General features: G+C 50.2%; 1 protein-coding gene across 2 annotated transcripts in view; it reads left to right on the top strand.

The window, feature by feature from the left end:
- Nucleotides 1-20,261, top strand: part of PLEKHM2 (pleckstrin homology and RUN domain containing M2) — a 57,084-nt gene that overhangs the window by 11,220 nt on the left and 25,603 nt on the right. For both annotated transcript variants that reach the window (XM_029913540.1, XM_026659974.2), the window contains exons 2-5: nt 15,200-15,306; nt 15,897-16,006; nt 17,374-17,473; nt 19,200-19,287. In XM_029913540.1, the coding sequence (XP_029769400.1) occupies nt 15,200-15,306; nt 15,897-16,006; nt 17,374-17,473; nt 19,200-19,287 (405 nt within the window). The remainder of the gene's footprint in view (nt 1-15,199; nt 15,307-15,896; nt 16,007-17,373; nt 17,474-19,199; nt 19,288-20,261) is intronic.

Genomic DNA, 20,261 nt, shown 5'->3' with positions numbered 1-20,261 from the left:
CCCCCTCCTCCACCCGAGCCCCAGGTCAGAATCCCTCTCCTGCACTCCCTCCCAGACTCCGCGCCCGCTCCTGCACCCCAATCCCCTGCACCAGCCCCGTCCTGCACCAAACTCCCTCCCAGGAAAAATATTTGTATACAGGGGCCCCACAAAATCTAATAGCCCCGTGCCCACCGGAGAGTTAATCCGGCCCTGCTCACTGCCAAGCCCCTGGGCCAGCTGTTAATTGTCATTTTGGTCACATTGCTAGATTGAGCTTTTCAAACTCTGTTCATAGCAAACTACAGGCTTTAAAAACACCTGGTTTCACTTCCACTGCAAAGGCTCCATACCAGTGCAGTCTAGCAGGGGACAGCCCAGCACAGGGTCAGTATATCTGTCACAGTGCTGGGTGAAAGAGCAGACTTGTGGATATGGTGCATCTTACCAATGGCTCACGTGTGCCACCAACCTAATTCCCCGGTCATGGTCTTGCTAACGATTGGAGTATTGTCTGTTCAGGGAAAGCTGCTTGCTCGCCATCCTGCTAGCTTGGTTGAAGATGTTATCAGCCCCTCTGGAAGGGGCTGAGAGGTTGGAAATGGAGACAGAAAGAAGCCCAATGCAATTAAAGTTACATGATCAGCCTCCACTTCCAGTCATTGCACTGATAGAAGCGCTTGTTTTGCAATCTTGTTGCAGTAGAATGATTGCTAATCTGGCACGTCGGCAGGGAAGGGGCTTTATAGTTCCCCACTTCAAATCAATGGCCCCGCAAGAACACAGTGCTTAGGAGGAAGAGCTGGCCCAGAGGTGTGTATTGAGTAGCCCTGTCTAGCTGTTTACTTTGCTTTTTCAGAGTGTTTGTCTTGCCAGGGGATATCTCTGAAGCAGTACTCAAGAATTTCAAACCCAGGTGAGCTGAGCATTCAGTAACCAGTCCGAGCCGGAGACCACAGTTGACTCATGAAGGTCAGTTCCGGGTGTGGAAGAAATTTCCAAATTCCAGTTTGGTTCTGTTGCTTCCGGTGAGGTTTTTTGTTCTCCTCCTCGTCTTTTCCCCCCATCTCCCTGAGTCAGGAAAGTTTCAACGCTTCTTTCTCTTACTCCTGGAAGAGAATGTGATCTAATGGTTAGAGCAGAGGACTCTGATGGGAGTCTGTCCCAAGCTCTGCTATTCCTTTTCTGGGAGGAGGGATAGCTCAGTGGTTTGAGCATTGGCCTGCTAAACCCAGGGTTGTGAGTTCAATCCTTGAGGGGGCCACTTAGGGATCTGGGGCAAAATCAGTACTTGGTCCTGCTAGTGAAGGCAGGGGGCTGGACTCGATGACTTTTCAAGGTCCCTTCCAGTTCTAGGAGATGGGATATCTCCATTAATAAATTGCTTAACTTCTCTGAGCCTCAGTTAATACGTCTGTGAAGTGGGAATAGTATTTACCTATCTCACAGGGGTTTCTGGAACTTTTTAACCCCTTAAAAAACGCCTTCCAGGCTTGACCAAGGCCGCAATGCCATCTGGCGCTGTCCCAAGGCCCAGTATTTATTAATCATCTGTTTTCTCCTGGGAGAGGTGGAAAACCTTCCTCCGTAAGCAACAGTGGTTTCTATGTCACTCAGTCTGTCTCAGGAAGAGATGGCATTGACGCTAAGGACAGGTACCTGCCTTTTGTGGAGTACTTTGGTACCAATATTTCAGAAATTAGGAAAGCAGAAAATACCCATTGATCCTCGCCTGCTTCTGTATTATCCATTTTCAATACGCTGCCCACCTTCCGGCTGATCGGTCCTCAGAAAGGCTTTTGTTACTTTTCATTACAGCAGTTTCCGTGTCTCTCAGTCCTGAAGAGATGTTCTTCAAACTTGCCATTGTGTTCTTGAAGTAGTGAGCACAGCCCACAATCTTTTCTTATTTCTCCATTTGAGCAAAGGCTTGTTGCACTGCATCCAGCTTTTGATGCCTTAAGTCCATGTTCTGTGTTGTTGCAGCCTTCAACATCTACATTCCAGACTTCTGAGATGGGGGCAGCACCGAAGCTAACCTGGTAGCCAAGGCCAAAAGTTGTAGAGGAGGAGCAATCTTTATAACTGGACATCCAGCATTTCAACTCCTTCTGATCTCGCCACATGGCAGATTTGGTTTTCCTGTAGGCCTCTTAAACTTTCTCCAGGGTGCTCTAGGCTATGATCTCTCTTGAGGAGCCTCTCCTCCAAAGACATTGAAACGAAATGACATATCAAAACCAGTCCTCAGCATGGAGTAAACTGAAATGCCCTGCTTTATCCACGAGTTATCTTGCCAAAGGAATGGGGGTAGTGGGAAGAGGGCCTCTTCCATTGTACTCAACTTTTGCTCTGGAGTAGAGGAGCAGTAAAAAAGTGGATTGAAAAGCTTCCCACCCACCAAGACTGGAGTTCAAAAGTCAATTTGTTTTTCAAGAGTTGGTGAAGTTACTATAAAGCGGTATAAGGAATGTCCCATCCTGCCCTGTCCTAGGTGTTGTGTTGAATCTGGCAATGGTGATTGCAGAAGGAATGCAGAACCCTTAGCTCAATTCTTGGCTGGTAAATGAAAAATGATTTTCAGTGACATTAGCTCCCCTCTTCTCTGAAGTTGGGTTATGTATGTCCCATCTCTTCTGCACCCCTGTTTATTCAAACAAGTCCCCTATTCCCCATTGGACAAACATTTCTACTGTCCTTTGTTTACAAACAGATCTAAATTTATATCCATAGAATTATTTGGAATCTTGAGGAGTTTTGTTCCTGTCCGGCTCCTCGCTTGGCTGGCAGGCGACATTGTTTTTGTTCCTAAGTGTTGCAATGACAGCGATCTGACCCTGTTCAGATCACGCTGTGTCCCATCGCGTGTGAAGCCGAGAAACGCCAGGCTGGTAATTGCAGGGATGCCTTTGGGATGTGGCCACCATTTACTGTGTCCAGCGGAAGGTCTATAGATAGCTTTGGCTCTGAATGGGGTGACGTCCTGCTCCGTCTCCTGGATAGCTTATTGCTATCCGAGCTGAAGTTACTGGGTTAATCCCGGCATCTGCAGTGTGAATGAACCCCGGGAATGCTGAACTGAACTGAGCATGTGTGGGGAGGAGAGAGGTGACTAAGTGGAAAGGCCATAGAATAATATCCTTGAAGGAAATGCTACTGCACTGTCAAAGCTTCCCGGCCTTCCTCCTTGTCCAACTGCTAGTGTCTATATTTAAATTACCAGCTCAGCCCACAGGCAGGAAATTACTTCACAGGAGAGTCACATGTGAGGGAGTATTTGATCACCACGCTCCAAACAGTTTCTTTTGGCCAAGTGACTAATTAGACTGAGAGAGGTTTGTTTTGAATTGTTCATTTGTGCTTTATAAGGATATTTGCAGGCGGCAGCTCAACAAGGGACATATAAAATGCACAGAGCTCTTTAAAGCAGGGCTGAGCAATACCGTGCGTTTTGTACAGCACGGAGCACGTTGTTGAAGATCTGCAAGCGATAAGCGGACAGGTTACAGGTGTGGTGTTGAGAAGTGCAGGTAGGGGTAGGGTGGTTACACAGGGATGGCACAGGGTTGTTCTGTTTATGTTTTTACCAGGTATATAGGCAGGTGTTTGGAGACACCTTGATGATCATTTTGCTAGCGCAGTTACAGAACCAGGGGTGGGTGCTTATAATGATAATTTCCCACCCAGGCTGTCTCTGGATAATTTTCAGCTGGTGGCGAGCCATGCCCAACCATTTCATGATCTGATTAGAGCATCCATGTTTCAACCTGTGTTAGCCAAAACTAGCTTTAAAGGGTTGTCACTAGCTTGGTTTCCCCCAATCAGTGTGGACATGAGCTATGTAATAACTAGGTCACGATCCCAAACTGGAGATGACCTCCAGAGGTTAGTCTGTACTACCATGGGTTGGGTACCATGAGTTTCAGCTAAAATCCTGTCCCACCCCACTTCCTTGATCCTACCACATCCTTTCCCTCAACTGGCTCCCGCATGCTTTCCGAATTAAATCCAAGCTTCCCATCCTCCCCTTCAAGGTTCTGCTAAATTCCACCCCTGGCTATGCCTTTGGTTTCCTTTCTTACTACTCTCTGGTGCCTTCATTCATTCAGGCTTGCAGCCAAACGGCTTCCTTTTCCCGCTCCCGTTTTCAGGCCACTTTCCATGTTGTCTCCGACTCTGGGAGCTCCCTCCTCTAACCCCACTGTCCCTGGTGCCCCCCTGAAAACCCAGTGCTTCTGCCAGGCTCACTAGGATTGACCCACCTGAGCTAGCCGTGCAGCCCTATAATAATCATAGTGGCTCAGGCCTGGCCTGTCTTGTCTCTTCATTTAGGCTGGAAGCCCCGTGGAGCAGTGGCCACGTGTGCTTGTGTAGCCCCAAGCCCCTGGCTGTGCTTCACTGAGAACTCTGTTCGATGGCTTTTGTGTGTGGAATAGATGCCGTCTCCCATCCATTGCATAGTGGTAGCACTTTATTCTGCCGTGTGGAGGGCACCAGTTTAGTCACTGGATGCCCACTCCAGCTTGACGGGGCCTGGAACTGTTGTGGGCTTTGCAGTCAGCCCCCCAAGGGTGGCAGGGTAGTATCGCATCCCTTCGATGATAGGCATGTGGGCTGTGCCCTCCCTCCCAAGTGACTGCTCAGTGTTTTATTTCCTCATTTCCTAAACCCTCCCGGTGTTGTTCCCGCCTCTCAGCTGCGATTGGAAACTCTTTGGGGAAAGGAGTCTGGCATCCCTGCAAAGTGCCAGGCACGTCCAGAGTGCTCCACAAGTAATCTGGTGACCGTCTCTGCAGCAGCAGCTCTGATGGATTCTGCCCCACGCTGCCCGCTGGAAGAGGCGGCAGGAATGCAGGCCCAGTCCTCAGGTTGTTTGCAAGAGGGGAGGTTCCACTTTGTTTCTGCAAGATCCAGGTTCCGCTAATGTCTAACGCTGAGCAGGTGTGTTCTTCTTGGGGGCTGGGCGTGTCACCCATCCCGTGATGTATCTATGTGCCTGTAATTCAGCCGCACAGTTCTGGGTCCATTGATCCACAGCCGTCGTGACCACTTCCCCATTATTGACCCCGGGAGCTCTCTCTTGTGGGTGGGTTTGGTGTGGAGTTTTTGGGTTGCATCCCCAGTGCTAACAGCCCAGCAGGTCCGAATTAAAATGGTGTGATTCAGAGGCCCTGAGTCAGCCTTGGGAGGAATCACTGTGGGTGCATGTCTGCTGTGTACAGGCGCCCCACATTCACGGGGCTGGTGCCGTCACATGACCGTGAGCCTTTCGGCACAAACAAGTCACACGAGTGCGTCGCCCAGCTCCTGACGTTGCAGAGGAAAGACTCATCGCATGCACATGCATTTGCACTAGACTCGCCCCGGCCGTCGCTGTAGATTGGATGTGGGTGTGGGAGAATGGTAGCAAAGCCGGGCTTTGCACTACAGAGAATGTGCACCATGCAGGGCTACACCCCCAGACAGAGATTTATTTTTCCCAGATAAATATCACATGTATATGTTTGTGCCCGTTCAGTTTGTCGCTAATGCTAGGCTGCACGGGACCCCTTGGTTGTCTGCCCCTTGTGTGCTGAGTGCAGTTGAGGAGTGCTAGCTTTCAAGGCAGTCTGGCAGATAAGGAAGGGAAGGCTGCATTAGGAATCCTGCTCATCAAATACTTTTGAGGAACCCAGTGTCAGTTCAAATAGAAACTGCCTTGCTGACTTACTGCATGCTGCCCGTAGGAGCACCAGAATGCCCAACACTGTTTTAAGGTGTTGCCAATGGACCGTGCCCTGGCACCGCTGACACTGGGGTTCAGAAGGCAGGTTCCTCCTCAGTGATGCCCTGTGTCAGAGGCTCCTTAAAGAATGCAGGAAGCATGTTGTGAAACTTCTGTTTCTGCTGACGTTCCTTCCCCTAGTGGGAAACGCCGCAGAAACTCCTTGGAGATGTGTAGAAATCTGGATGAAAAATGCTCGATGGCCGTCGCCGTTCAGAGGCAGAGGAGATGATGTAATCCGGGGGATTTGCTGACTGTTTACAAGCAGCAGGACAGTGTGATGCAGTTCCTTAAATAAAAAACCGGTTGAGCTCTTGGGACTGCTGTCCAGCGCCATAAACGTAGCAGTGTTGGAGAGTCTCAAGCAGGCCGTAAGCTACGAATGGCGTTGGCGCGTTTCTAGCTGTGCAAAGGAAGAACAGGGACGGTAATTGAAACAGTCTAAATTGGTTTGGGGAAGGAGGGGAAGAAAATGAGGAAATGCTTAAAATAGTTCAGCGATTTGCTGTTGAGACCTGGATTCCTTCCCAGAAATGGGAAATTCCCATAGTCGGGACAGTGAGGTATTCAGGAGCTTTCAGCCAAGGATAATAAACCATCATGACCTTCCAGTGCTGGGTGTGCATACGGAGACTCATTGCAAGATGGGCAGGTGAGGTGAGACGATCAAGGGAAGAGAAATTCCCGACGAAGGTGAGATAAAGATCATCCTTGCCACGTGATAGAACCTCTCTGCTGGTGATCTCAAAGCACGTTACAAGCATTGCTAGCTTAATTATACCTCATGGCAGCCCTGTGAGAGAAGCACGAAGTTACAAAACAAAAAATCATGAGTAAGATCCTCTGCTGGGGTAAATCAGCAAAGCTCCATTGATTTCAATGGAGCGATGCTGATTTCCATCAGCTTATATGGCCTCTGACTCATAGTTGGCTGAAAAATCATATGATAAGTCAGCAGAGGGCCTGATTTTTCAGTTTGCTCAGCATCTGCTCCTTCCGCTTTCTCCAGTCAGTGGCAGAGCCGAGAATAAGAGCGTCAGTCCTGGAGGGACATATGTTAATGTCCTGGAAGGAGACCTGTCGGGACTCCTTGGATTCTACTCCTGCTCCCCTATGTTGCATGAATTGTACGTAGCTGGGATGAGCCACAAACTTCTGCTCTCTAATTATGGGTCTGGCACTTACTTACTCTGTGGCAGGCACTTAACCTCCTTGTGCCTCAGTTCCTCATCTCTAAAATGGGGAAACGCTGTACGTTGCGGGATGGAGTATTCCCTAAGCCTGTGCAGTGAGAGTCCCAGACTCGGTAGGAGTGAAGTGTTGGTACTATTGTAGTGTACATGGTGAAGGGAAGCCATTTTGGTAAAGGGAGCAAATGTCCATTTCATGCTTCCAGGGTGTGGTTTATAAATAAGGAGGAAAACCCCGATGGTGCGGAGTGCGCAGACCCTCCCAGGACGGGGCCTAGGGAGAAACAGCAGAGCCTCCTGTATTCTGTTTACTAGCAATATAATGATGAGTTTCCAGGTGGCTTAAATGCAGACTGGACTGTGTCCATTACACCACTTGTTTGGTCAGGAATCCAGCACTTTTATTCCCTAAATCAGTGAACTCTGTACACTCTGCTTGTCCCAACCCTGAGCAACCACCTCCCTCAGAGCAAGGAGCTGCCATGGATAAATGTGTAGGGCCTATCAGAACCCACCCTGCTTTACATCTGTTACTCAATGGGACCGTGCCTTTAAATGTGACTTCATTCCTGGCCCTTAGGCCTCCTCACTGTGGGAACGTGTTAAAGCGCTGGCTGGAGATAATGGCTGTCATAGATGTTGAATAATTGAATATTCTGCTGTTCTTCCCCCACCCTGGAACTGCCTATTAATAGCATAATCTTCCAGGGTATTTTCATCCATCAAAAAGCTGAGAAAATACGATTAGCGTTATGCAGCAGGGTGGGGAGAAAGGATTTGGAGGAATAAACGGGGATCAAGATTGAAGTGGGGTGTGAGCTCCAGGGGGGTTAAATGGTCTTTTTTCCAAACATGAACGGTGATAGCAGGGCAGAGGTGGTAAGAAGCTAACACAGACCAGAGCCTCCAGGATGGATCGTGGTTACTCTATAAACCTCTAGAGAAGCCAGCGCCTCCTGATACATTTAAAAGTAATTAAAAAGCTTTGATCCATGTCTTAGTGGCACAGCCTTACACGTGAGTCATTCTGGTGGGGTTGTGGAGCCAGTCCTGCCTGGAGAACTCGCTGCCTTGGAAGGAACAAAGAGAACGACTGCACTAAAAAGCATCTGATTCCACCTGGGATAGAGCCCGTGAATAATCTGAGAACCACACCGGTGGCTTTATGATGGGTGTCTTGGAATGATTGCTGAGAGCTCAGACTGTGCCCAGCTCAGTTGAGAGCACAGAGGAAGATCCGTTCCCTGCCATCTAGATTACACAGGACAGACAGACATACGCCATGTGGTCAGATGATTCAAGCTTCACGCTTCCATCCTAGGTTGGACTGGCTGCTCCCAGGCACAGCCGGTCTTTCTCCTGCTTGGGGGTAGGATTCCCTGGGTGGGCTCAGTTCTACACCAGAAACCCTTGCTCTGCAGGGCTCTCTTCTGCTTTGTCTTAGTTAAAAGCCCACTTCCTCCTGAACTGGGCCTGGGATACTGGCCTGAAGTCTATGATTTGTAAGGGAGTCTACAGTGGGGTTTTTCCAACGTTGAGAGTCAAGACAACCCTTCCCCACACACACACACCTATTCTGCTGTGTTACTCCAGCATAAACTGCACTAATTCCATTGACATTGTTTGAGCGAGGCTGGGTTTACACCACTCGGACTGAGAGCAGAATTTGGCCCTGAGTGGGAAGCAACTCCTAATTAATCCATAAACCAGTAACCATTTTAGATCCTACCAGATTTAAAGCCTCAGCTAAGATATCACGCTAAAGAAAAAGCACTTAGAGAGAATCCTGCCCCTTAATCCGTACAACCAAAGGCTTGGCTCTAATTGTCTGAGCCTGACACTTCACAGCTACTAGCAACAGCCTGGTGTCTGTCTGTCTAGCTGAGAACAGTGAAGCAGGGGCCACCTTGGATCGGAGGACTGCAAATTGGATGGGTCTGATGCTGGGACCTGATCAAATTCAGTCCTGGGCCAGTGCTGGAAAGGGGCTATGTGCCCGAGGGATCAGATGTGGTTTTCTGGTCTGCTGTCTTGTAAGCTGTCGGAGCTAGAAACAAAAGCTGTGAACCACGGCTATTGCATAAAGCAGCAGGGCCAGCACTTCTAACCTGGCTTCTCTGTTGTGCTCATGTGGCACCGTTCGGATGGTTAGTGTCTGAAATGCAGGGACTTTGTCCGTGTAGAAAATGCTGAGCGCTAACAGGCTGCATCGAGGGCCCCTTAAAACCTTGTCTCAGCGTGTCTTCTGAACTGAGAGAGAGGCTAACGGTTAAAATCACACTGGCATTGAAGCTGGGGGTAGAAAAAAGATGATAATCAAACTGTGGTTTTCAGCGTTCATTATTAACTCAAAACTACTAACATTGGTCTTGAAACAGGGATCGGAACGGGAAAGAATGTCAGAGACTCTGATGAATTGTCTGGCCAAGGCAAGTACGCTCAGAATATGAGAGCTCCTTGTCTTCGGTCAAAGACTGCGTGGGAGGACTCTCTCTAGATATGACATTGGATGGTCTCCAATGCTCTTCTGCTTGGGTAGAAGAAACAACATTTGCCATTTGTTGCACTTGATTTCGCAGACCCAAAGCATGACCAATCATGTCTTCTTAATTCCAGTCGTGGGCTTCCTAGCCAAGCTAAGCAGGGAGACCTCACTTTAATTCTTCAGGGTCCCTCTTCTCTGGAAACACTTCAGAGTCTGATCTGATATAGCTCAGTTGGAAAAGGTGACTGCAAACACCTGTAAAGCATGTGAGTCCTTCATTTGTTACACAGAAATCGCCCGGTGGGAGTCTGAGGTCGTAAGAATTAGAGGTGATCAAGGCCCATTAGATCATTTCCCTCATTCCCTAGGAGCCTAGTTCAGGATTACATTGTGCAAATCACGTGGTTCCTCACTACCATGCTACCTATGGTATATGGGAGTAGTTAATGTGAGGCATATGACTAAGATTAGAATGTAATCAGTAATCCTACTGTATGAATCCTGAGTACGTGTAAGAAATGGCCCCAAATAAGATGCTAAGCCAGATGTATAATAGAAGGCTGGCAAGTCAGCGTGTGAGAGAATTAGGATTTAGAACTAAGGGGATTTCTAGTGTCTCTCAGCATTTTTTGCAAAAACAGAAAAATAATTTACGATGTACTGCAAGAAGTAAAAGGTCTGGGCCCTCTGAGCCGTCAGCTGGGATTTCTTGGCTGGAGCAGTCCCATACTGCGGATGTAGCCTCTCTCCTAGTCTCTTCGCTAAGAATCTACGTTCCCATCCCAGTGAAAGTGCTGCCTGTGAAATTGCCTTCCTGCCTTTCTTACTGATGGGCTGGGCTGAGCATAAGTGCAACGAGAAAAGATAAAGATCCATTTTCAGGCCATGAAATCTGATCTTAATGGAACCCGGGGGCTAATGGTGAAGAGTCTTGTTTTATAAGCCCAATTATGCAACACTGTCAGAGAGCAGTCCAGTGAGGTGATATTTATCAGCAGCATTCTGTAGTCCTGGCTCACCGTGGTAGAATGTGTGCAGTTCAGAGCCTCGCTAGCAAAGAGCCCTTTATCAATATCAAAGACAAACAAGTGTCCGACTTAAGCCAATAGTAGTAAGGAAAGGGTTCCTGCCTCTCTCTGTCCTTAATCTCCTCCTGTGATTCTTTCATGTTGCTGAGGTCTCTGATCCGCGTCTAATCTTAAAGTACATAATGTGTGCTGCAATATCTAGGAACAGCCCGAGCTTTAATTGTCTTGTCTCTTCCCTGTTTACACTGATATCCTATCTGATCTACTGGTCATTTAGATCCAGTATGATTATCCAAATGTAGCTCAACTGGATTTGATGTAGTAAAAAGTGTTGCTAGCCAATAATAATGTTCTTGTCTAGTTCCTTTCATTTGGTAACCTTAGAATGTCTTTTATAACTGAGAATGGAGCCTCACGACACGCCTGTGGAGTCAGTGATGATACTCCATTTTACGAAATTGAGACACAGAGTGGGAAGGGGACTTGCCCAAGGCCATATAGTGAGTCTGTGGCAGAGCCAGCAATAGCATCCAGACCCCTTGATTTCATCATTTCGAACTGGTTTTGTAAACTGTGAGCCACGTAAGCATGATTTGGTTTATAAACCCCCTGGAAAAATGGTGTCTAATGGAACCCCCAACATACCTTTTAACTCCAGTGCAGAGATGTCCAGCAGCCTGACCGTTGAGTAACATGTCGAGTTGCATTTTTCTGAAATGAGCGCATGCTTCTGTGGATTATTTTGTTCCTCCCAATGCTTCAGGGTGCTCTTGAAAACAAGTTGCTGCACCTCTCTGAGCTAGATCTAGGTGTGACTTATTAAATTGTGGTTTATTAATGCTTTTCTGCAGTGCTTGCTGAGTTTCAAAGGGCGTATTCTGTTGCCTACATGATTACCAGCGGTGATAGTGTTTAGTGTATGTGAAGATTGGGGTAGAGATGGGCCAAATCCAGACACGCAAAGGGACTACATCTGAGCTTTGCGACTCAGACCTGCTGCTAGGTTTTGGAGAGCAGCCTCCTACGTGCGTTTTAATGTGCAGGAGTGGAGGCTGTTGATATCGCAGAAGGCGGCTCAGAGCCATTCTTTAGCGAGGGGCTTCCATCTGCAAGAACAGCTGCTGTTGGGGAGAAATGACAGGATAACCTTTGCTCTGTTAAAAGCTTACGTAGAACCCATCTGACTGTTCATGTGGGCAGACTGAACTGGAGCTGGGCATTTGAACCAGGCCGTGGTAGCTGCCATCTGAGTCTCTCTCTTTCCCAAGCCCATGGCTGTTCTGTGACTAACCAGGCTGCCCTGAAGGGAGGCATTGTGGGAGCAGTGCAAATGAGCCTGCCTTTTGAAACCCGTCCGTGCAGAGCCAGCCTCTAGAACCCGATTCTGTTCTTTGCCCGTCTCGCGCATTCGGTGTGGACGATCTCAGAGCACTTTACAGACCTTAAAAACGGAAGTCTCATTACCGCCCTGGGTGGCAGGACAGTATCGCCACCCTTGTTTTATAGACGGGGAAACTGAGGCACAATGACTCAGCCAAAATTGCACAGCGAGTCAGTCACAAAGCTGGGGATGGGAACCCAGATCTCCTGGCTCCTGCCAAAGTCACAAGACCATTCTCTAGGCATGTACGTCAGTCTGAGGCTTAGTACAGCCAATTAGCTGCAATTATACTTTATTTATTACAAAGATGCATGGCCATCTCCTTGCATCTGTGTAATAATAGTAATACTGTGCGCTTCTCCTGGGCTTGTAACATGGGGGGCCCTAATTAATTCATCAATGTTTATGACGCAAACTCCAGCCCCTCCCTGGGTATTATCCCCATTTTATAGATGGGGAAACTGAGGTGGTGATTTGCCAGTGGTGCCCCAGTGAGTCAGTCAGAGCCAGGAACTGAACTCCCAGTCCCTAACCCCAAAGCCCAGTAGTTGTATAAAAAGGGAGAATTGGATTGAGGTGTCATTACCCTTTAGAGAGAGGCTTGGGGAGAGCTCATGTTACCTTTGAGCAGTTGTCCTATTGGATGATGAACGTTCGTTTTAGCGCACATGCCCGGCTGTGAGAACCGTTGCCTACCCATCAGAGATCCACACGCTCTCCTCACCCCAGCGATAACCTGGTTTCTTTAGCGACTGCCCGGGCAGAAAAGCAGAGGGGACTTCAGCACTGACCAGCAGACACACGACATCCACACCCAGTGAAGTGCCTGTCTCGCTAGTGTCAGCGCAGCCATAGGCGCCGACTCCGGGGGTGCTCTGGGGCTGGAGCACCCATGGGTGCTCTGCACCCACCGGCAGCTCCCCGCCCCAGCTCACCTCTGCCTCCGCCCGCCTCCGCCTCCTCCCCAAGCACGCCGCCGAGTCCTGCTTCTCCCCCCTCCCTCCCAGCGCTTGTGCCACGAAACTGCTGGGGGGGAGGAGGAGGAACGCGGCGCACTCGGGGAAGAGGCGAGGCCGGGGCGGGGATTTGGGGAGGGATCCAATAGGGGCAGGGAGGGGGCGGAGTCGGGGGAGGGGGCGGGGGGGATGCGAGCACCCGCCGGCGCCAAGGAAAGTTGGCGCCTGTGAGCACAGCTCTTGTGAATCCAGTGAAAATTGTTGCCATCTCTCGCTCGTGCGCACCTATGGCGTCTGCAGAGCAATGTTCTCTAGATGCTGTTGTATGTCCATACGCCATTTCAAGGCCTCCTTTGTGACATAGTGGCTAACATCCAGTTCACCTCTGAAGCCATATTTGAGGCCCTGCATTCTGATGTGTTGGGTGGTTCGGACGTTCTCACCGCAGTCGCAGGAGCAGAGTCTTTGATTTTCAGCTTGTGCGTCGAGTAGCCACATCATCCATGGTTGGTTCAGATGTGGTTCAGTGTCGGCTAAAGTCTGCCTGGCAGGTCGGAACTGGGACAGCCGCTTGTTGGGGCAGTAATTGTATGCTTGTTTGGAACGGTAGATGAGGTCCAGACAGGGCCGGTGCCTAGACGAAACTTCCACCTTGCACCCCCCCCATGTCCAGCCCCCACCTTCCTACACCCAAGTTCCCCCCAGGGGCCCAGATGTTCACAAAGTGCAGGGGGCATGGGGGGGGCTGCAAAGAGAGGGGTTGTATGGGGGCTCTTCCAGGGGGTGAAGGTGGCAGAGAGGGGGGTGCACGGGATTGTTGCAGGGGGTGGAGGTGGCCAAGAGGTGGAGGGGGCGGGAGTGTAGTGGCAGGGAAGAGATTGCACAGAGGCAAAAGGGGCTCGTTGCAGGGGGTGCAGTGGCAGGGAGGGAGTGGCACAAGGGAGAAGTGGGCAGGAGGGGGTTGTTGCAAGGGGCTGGCAGGCGGGGAGGTGTCTATGCCCGGGGTTGTTGCAGGGGGGTGAAGGAGGCAGGGAGGGGTTTGCACAAGGGAGGAGTGGGCAGAAGGGAGATGACAGGCGGGGTGGGTGGGTCTCGAGGTTGATGCAGGGGTGAAGGTGACCGTGGCTGACTGGGGGGGGGGGGGGGGGGGGGGGGGGGGGGGCCCCGGGGGAAAAGGGGGGGGGCAGGGGGGGGGGGTGGGGGGGGGGGAAGGGAGCTGGGCAGGGGGGGTTGGAGGGGGTGGCACTGGCTGGGGGAGGGGTGCTCGGGTTGCTCCCACATACACCATTCCCCAGGCCAGGGACTGGACCTGCCCACCCCCCGGCGCTTCGCGGGCCTGTGTGGCTCCCAGCGGCCCGGCTAGGTACCTTGCAGGCGGAGTAGACACCCAGCTTCTCCGCCCGAAGAGCAGAGCGCAGCTGCGCCTTCTTCCCCGCGCCGCGGGCTGAGCCCGGTTCCCCGCCGCCCCCGGGGCTCTCAGTGACGGCACAGGCAGCCAGCCCCTCCGAGCCTGCTGCCGCTGTCGCTGAGAGCCCGGGGGGCGGCACTAAACCCTCCCCTTCCCCGCTCCGCCGCCGGCTGCTCCCCGGGGGGGAGGGACTGGCCGCGCCGCGGGCAGCCCCTCGGGAGGCGGGGAGCAGCAGCAGCCTTGTGCTCCACTGTTTAAAAAAAAATTGGGGGGCACCGCTTTTTGGTGCCCCCCAACCACTTGGCGCCCTAGGCGGCCGCCTAGTGGTTGCACCGGCCCTGGGTCCAGACACTTTGCCATTCCCTGGCTGGATCCACAGGCCTGGGGAGGTCATAGTGCCATCTCTAAAACCGGCTGTTTGTTTAGTACTTCTCATTCAAAATGGGCCAAGATTGGCCGGTGTTTCCAAGAACTGATGACTCATAAAGTCCTGAAGTGACTGGCTAGTATCCAAAGCATAAGGAATAAATATTTAGACACAAATACATGCTGGAAACATGCAACGACAATAAAGAAATATGAATCCTGCTCCGAAATCCCCTTCCCTTTAAAAGCACAGCCCTGCTGGCTGACCTGTGGCGCATGTCTCTGTGCTGCTTGGAAAATCGCCTGCCAAACATGTAGACGTGGGTGCAAGCTGGCGGGTTTTTCAGTGTGCTCAGCAAGCCATGGTGAGAGTCTTGCAGTCCAGTATGTCGTCTGTCTGGTAGGGCACTAAGGCTGCGAGGAGATAGGAGTGTAGTCTAATGGAATTGCACTTGTTTGCCCCAGGTCTGAATGTGGCCCTGAAACTGCATATGGGTGAGTTAAGGGCTGGGGGTTTCCTTACATCAGGGCGGGTCACTGAAGGAATGTATGAATATGGCCCTAGAGATTGTAATGTAATTGACTGAAACTGGGAGGGCTAGTCCCCGGCTCGGTAGCTGACACCGTCTCTTCTATTTTCAGTTGCAGAGTTACTTTGCAGCCTGTGAGGATGAGACCCCAGCAATTAGGAATCATGACAAAGTCCTGCAGCGGCTATGTGAGCACCTGGACCACGCTCTGCTTTATGGGTAAGATCTACCATGCTGTGGGATGATGCGTTCGGCCGGCCTGTGCCCCACCAACGTTACAGAGCTGGGCTTGAAGAAGGGATGGGGTGTTCAGGAAGGGGAACAAATGATTTCATTATGCAGTGTGCTAGTGGGATCCCCGGATGCATATTTTGACTACCTGCTTCTAAACCCCGGTGTCGAGGTCATCCTAGCTGGAAAAAAATACTGCAGGGCACCAAGATTAGGGCCCCAATTCTTGTTTCCTCCTTTCCAATCTCTCCCTTCTTTTATCTTTCCCTCACCATTTGAAAGGTCCTCTCCTCCTCCCACCTCTCTGAATTTCCTCCCCTTCTCCCCTCTGTTTTTTATTCAGAACCCGGTGCTTGGGTTTTGAAAAAGTCGTCCCAATTAGGAAACCCTCTGTAGCTCATCCTGTCCCAGCCTGATGCTGAGACACCATGACGACATTCAAGGTTAGGTGGTTTCCAGTATGGACTATGGAGAGCGCATCCCTCCCTCCACTCTTTCTAGGCAATAACTTATTTGCTTCAGGGTCTGAAAGCGATGAATTCTTTCCTTAATTATCCTTTCTGTTTCCATTCTCCCAGGCTGCAAGATCTCTCTTCAGGCTACTGGGTGCTGGTCGTTCACTTCACCCGCAGGGAAGCCATCAAGCAGATAGAAGTCCTGCAACATGTGGCCACCAATTTGGGGCGCAGTGAGTATTTTATTCTTCACCTTCTAGGGCAGCTCTCTCAGTGGGCGAGTCGCAGTTCTAGGAAAGCTGGCATGAGATCTGAGTCGGCTTTATTGCCAGACCAGGAAGTAGGGAGTCGTTGTGTGGTGACCATAGGTAGCACAGGCTGTTTGTTACAGAGGTGCGTAGATCACCTGGAATGAGACAATTTTAATAAGAAATACTGCAAGCCCAGTTACCAGGTGTTAGTGGAATGCCTTAATCCCCCATTTGGATGCTCAGATCTGGGCATAGAAGCCCATAGATTACTTGGGCCCTAAGACCGGGTTGAAACATGCAAATACAGATTGAAGTATCCAAATGCAGGATTTGGATAGCACCAGCACCGGAAAACTGGGCTGGGCATGGCAGTAAAGTGTCTTATAGGATGTCTCCTTTTAGGGTTTGCACACAGATCTCATAGCCAGGCTTTTCTGAATCAAAGGTCTGGATGTGATTCTAATGCATCTCTGAAACAAACAAACCAGCCAGGCTGTGGAATTGGCTTGTAGGAGAGTTTTTGGCAGCATGGCCCTAGGTGATTTGTATGGACCCCTCCCATTCTGTCCCGGAAGGTTACTGTGTTACTGCCACAGGTACTGAAGCACCTTTTCCTTTGAGACAGACAGAGGAAATGTGATGTGAAATGTGCAGATGTTTTTTGCCCATTATTAAAAGTGCCTGGAACCTCTTTCACATCAAGGCCAGCTTTGAGCAGGAGTGCTGTCGAGAGCCCCACCGCTCTACCAGCTTATCCCTACTCTCTTCCCACCGCTTCCTCCCTACCCCGATGAGAGGAGAGCAGAGCAGAGCGCATTCCTCATCCTTCAGTGACATTCACCTCTCCTTCCGCTCCCGCATTGTCCTCCAGCATCTCCTGATTGTCTAGTATCCTGCTCGTTATTTGAAATGATTTAGGGGGTGATTCTTGGTCTGTTAATCCTGCCTGAGCTGTTCATTGTAATTAGTCGCCATTTGAAATAACAGCGGCCTTAGCTTTTGATTGCACTTGTAGGGCACATTGAATGGTTTCTGGTTTGTGATTGGTTGAGCACAGCTCTCTTCGGATTGTGGCTTCCGCTGCAAACGCTCATGATCATGAATCTGAAATTAATTTCCTGCTACTACTTTCTTCAAATCTCTGCGTCCAGGAACATTCCTGCCAGTGACCTGGTTCACTAGACTATTCACGGCTTGTGACTGCAGACGGGGCTTGAACGGCCTCAGCAAACTGCTTTAAAAATATGAATGAATATTTGTAGGTCTTTTTTTTTTTTCCCTCCTCCCAGTATTTGCCCAGCTCTGGAAAGCAGGGTCTGCTGGTAAATAACCTTTGATGCTTGTTTCAGGTCGAGCTTGGCTGTACCTGGCCCTCAATGAGAACTCGCTGGAGAGCTACTTAAGGCTGTTTCAGGAGAATCTAAGTCTGCTGCATAAGTACTACGTCAAGTGAGTAGCACTGTCCTCTCAGCCCTGCCAGCTGTCTCTTGGGGTACATCTAGACTTACCTCCGGGTTCGGCGGTAAGCAATCGATCTTCTGGGATCGATTTATCGCGTCTTGTCTAGACGCGATAAATCGATCCCGGAAGTGCTCGCCGTCGACGCCGGTAATCCTGCTCCGTGAGAGGAGTAAGCGGAGTCGACGGGGGAGCCTGCCTGCCGCGTGTGGACCCGCGGTAAGTACCTTGTAGTTCGAACTAAGGTACTTCGACTTCAGCTACGTTATTCACGTAGCTGAAGTTGCGTATCTTAGTTCGAACTGGGGGGTTAGTGTGGACCAGCCCTTGGGCTCCGCTGCTGGTTACATTCTCCTTTTAGGAAGCTAATCTCCATTTTGCTTGAAACAAACTTGCAGCAAATCAGGTTCCACTCCCTCCCCCAAGGTCTTTGGAAACACTGAGTGCTTACAGCTGGGTTTCTAGGGAGAGGCCTGGTCGTAGACCTCAGTTGTGCGGGCACTGGATTGGCTAGTGCTGCGGACGGCATTGCTGGTGCACTGTGACATCCCAGGCAAAGAGGAAGGTGTGACTGCTCTATGTAACCCTGCCTGGAGCGAGCCGGGGGACCCGCTCATGGAGTTTCAGCTGCATGGAGCCAGTCTCTCACTCCTGGATGGTGGCGTATGGCTGCATGGCACTTGCTTGTCATGTCCAACTCAACAAGAATATGGAGTATGTGGGACCGTGATTGTCTTTAATAAACTAGACAGAGACCAGTAAGGCAGGGATAAGGCACATTCTCTTACACCCTTTATTGACATTTGGTAACATTTGTAAAGGTGCATAAGTGACCTTAAGAGGCGAAAAATCCCACCGACTTTCAATGAGATTCCCAAGGGACTAAATCATTTTGGAAAATCAGACTTAGGCTCCTAAGTCCCTCAGGCCCCTTTGAACATTTTACCCATAGCAATTATTACATCGTTTATGATCCTGGCAGCCTCTCGGTATGTGTTCACAACTGTTTGGGCTACTACAGGTACCTCCTGAATGTCACACCTGCTTTGTGTTACCGTACTTTGCTTCTCTCTGTCTTGAATGACTTTGACCCGCTCTTCCCCTGTCCCCCCGCCCCATAGATGTTCAAAGGAGACCATAACTGTTTTTATTTTGCAGTGAGGGGCGCTAGAGGGCCTGCCACTTGACCAATGCTTGCGATGAATTTGGTAAGCATGTGGGCTATACATTTAAAAAAGAAAGCTCACCAGCTTCTTGGCTAATTTGATGCCCTCACTGCAAGTCTAGTAGATGTCTCTTGATCCTCAAGGTTTTCAAGGAGACTCCCTGTCTGCCTCTTTCCTCCAGAGGACAGATGGTTACGGCATGCCCCAAAGGCTGATCTTAACTCCGGAAAGGGCAAATGTCTAAAGGAAGTGCAGCCGGCTGGCTCTCTTGAGCCTGCAAGAGAAGTGTGCCACCTTCACAGCCATTCAACCCTGGTTTGCCTCGAGCACAGAAACCAAAGAGAAACCTTGACGTGCTAAAAACAATGCGATCCCACTTTGGCTGTCTGAGTCTAAGGTTGTTTACAGTGTAGCTCAGGGTCATGTCCTGGAAACCAGATGGGTGGAGAATGTGTTTTGATTTGTAAGATCATGTGCTCGGTGAGGACACTCGCAACTGTTTTTGTCTCCATGCCAAAGCTGAACGTTCTTATATTTTATCTGTGTCACAGGAATGCCCTGGTCTGCAGTCATGATCACCTGACTTTGTTCCTGACGCTGGTATCTGGGCTGGAATTCATTCGCTTTGACTTGGATCTGGTGAGAATTACTGTCTTGTTTCACTGTCTTCGCTGCTGGATAGAAAGGCTGGAGAGCAGGAAAACCCCATACACCATTTGAAGCTTGGGCCAGCTTAATAGTTAATAAACTCTGCCCCTTGGCTGTCCACGGTGCCTGCCAGAGAGATGCACCCTCAGAGCTTCTCTGCTGCAGTAGCTCAGACATAGCCCTTGGTCAGAGACATCATTCAGTCTCACAAGTCAGCACTTCTCCAGTTCTACAAAAAACGACATTCTCCGCCATGGGCACGGCCGGGAGAAGGCCGCATAGGGCTGTCATGTCGGGCAAGGAACAGGGGCTTCTACTAAGGGAAATTTTTGCCAAGCTCTGGCAAAGACTTATTATTATAAATCACTTGGCTTGCACCATAATATGCACATTGCTTTAAAGCCTAAGTGAAACACACGTTCCCTGCCTCCGGAGCTCACAACCCCAGACCGATAGGACAAGATGCTTTCAGCCACTCAAGAAAGGGAAGTGGTCAGGCTCCCTGGCTAGGAGAAGGTGGGGGGAATGATTCCTGGAGGGGGGGCTTTAAGGGGGGATGCGTGATAGATAAACACGAGCATGAGGGCAGCATGGTAGAAGGCACAACGAATGGGAGAAGGAAATGAAGTGGGGGGAGGGCGGAGGTGGAGATTTGAATTGCGGGAGGGAGGGAAAGGAGAGATGCTGATGGGGATGAGTTGACATAGGGCCTTGCAGGTGGTGAAGGTGGATCTCATGTAGTAAAAGACCAACGAAAGTGAGTCAGTGAGGGATTTCCAGGTTGGGGGTTTCTAGGAACCAAACATGTAGGTTCCAAAATCCCTACTTGTGGGGAAAAGTGACTGCAGAACTAGAGGAGATAGAACCCATCATGTCCATGGACGGAGAGGAAAGAATGGAGGTTGTTCCCCGTGCTCCCAAGCTGTGCTGTTATCTAAGCAGCATTGAGCGTCTGTAGCCACTCG

The sequence above is a fragment of the Terrapene carolina genome, unplaced genomic scaffold (genome assembly GCF_002925995.2).
Source record: "Terrapene carolina triunguis isolate 2854851 unplaced genomic scaffold, T_m_triunguis-2.0 Scaffold714, whole genome shotgun sequence".
NCBI classification, from domain to species: Eukaryota; Metazoa; Chordata; order Testudines; family Emydidae; genus Terrapene; species Terrapene triunguis.
The sequence above is the reverse complement of the archived record's forward strand: the minus strand, read 5'-3'. Positions and strand labels throughout refer to the sequence as shown.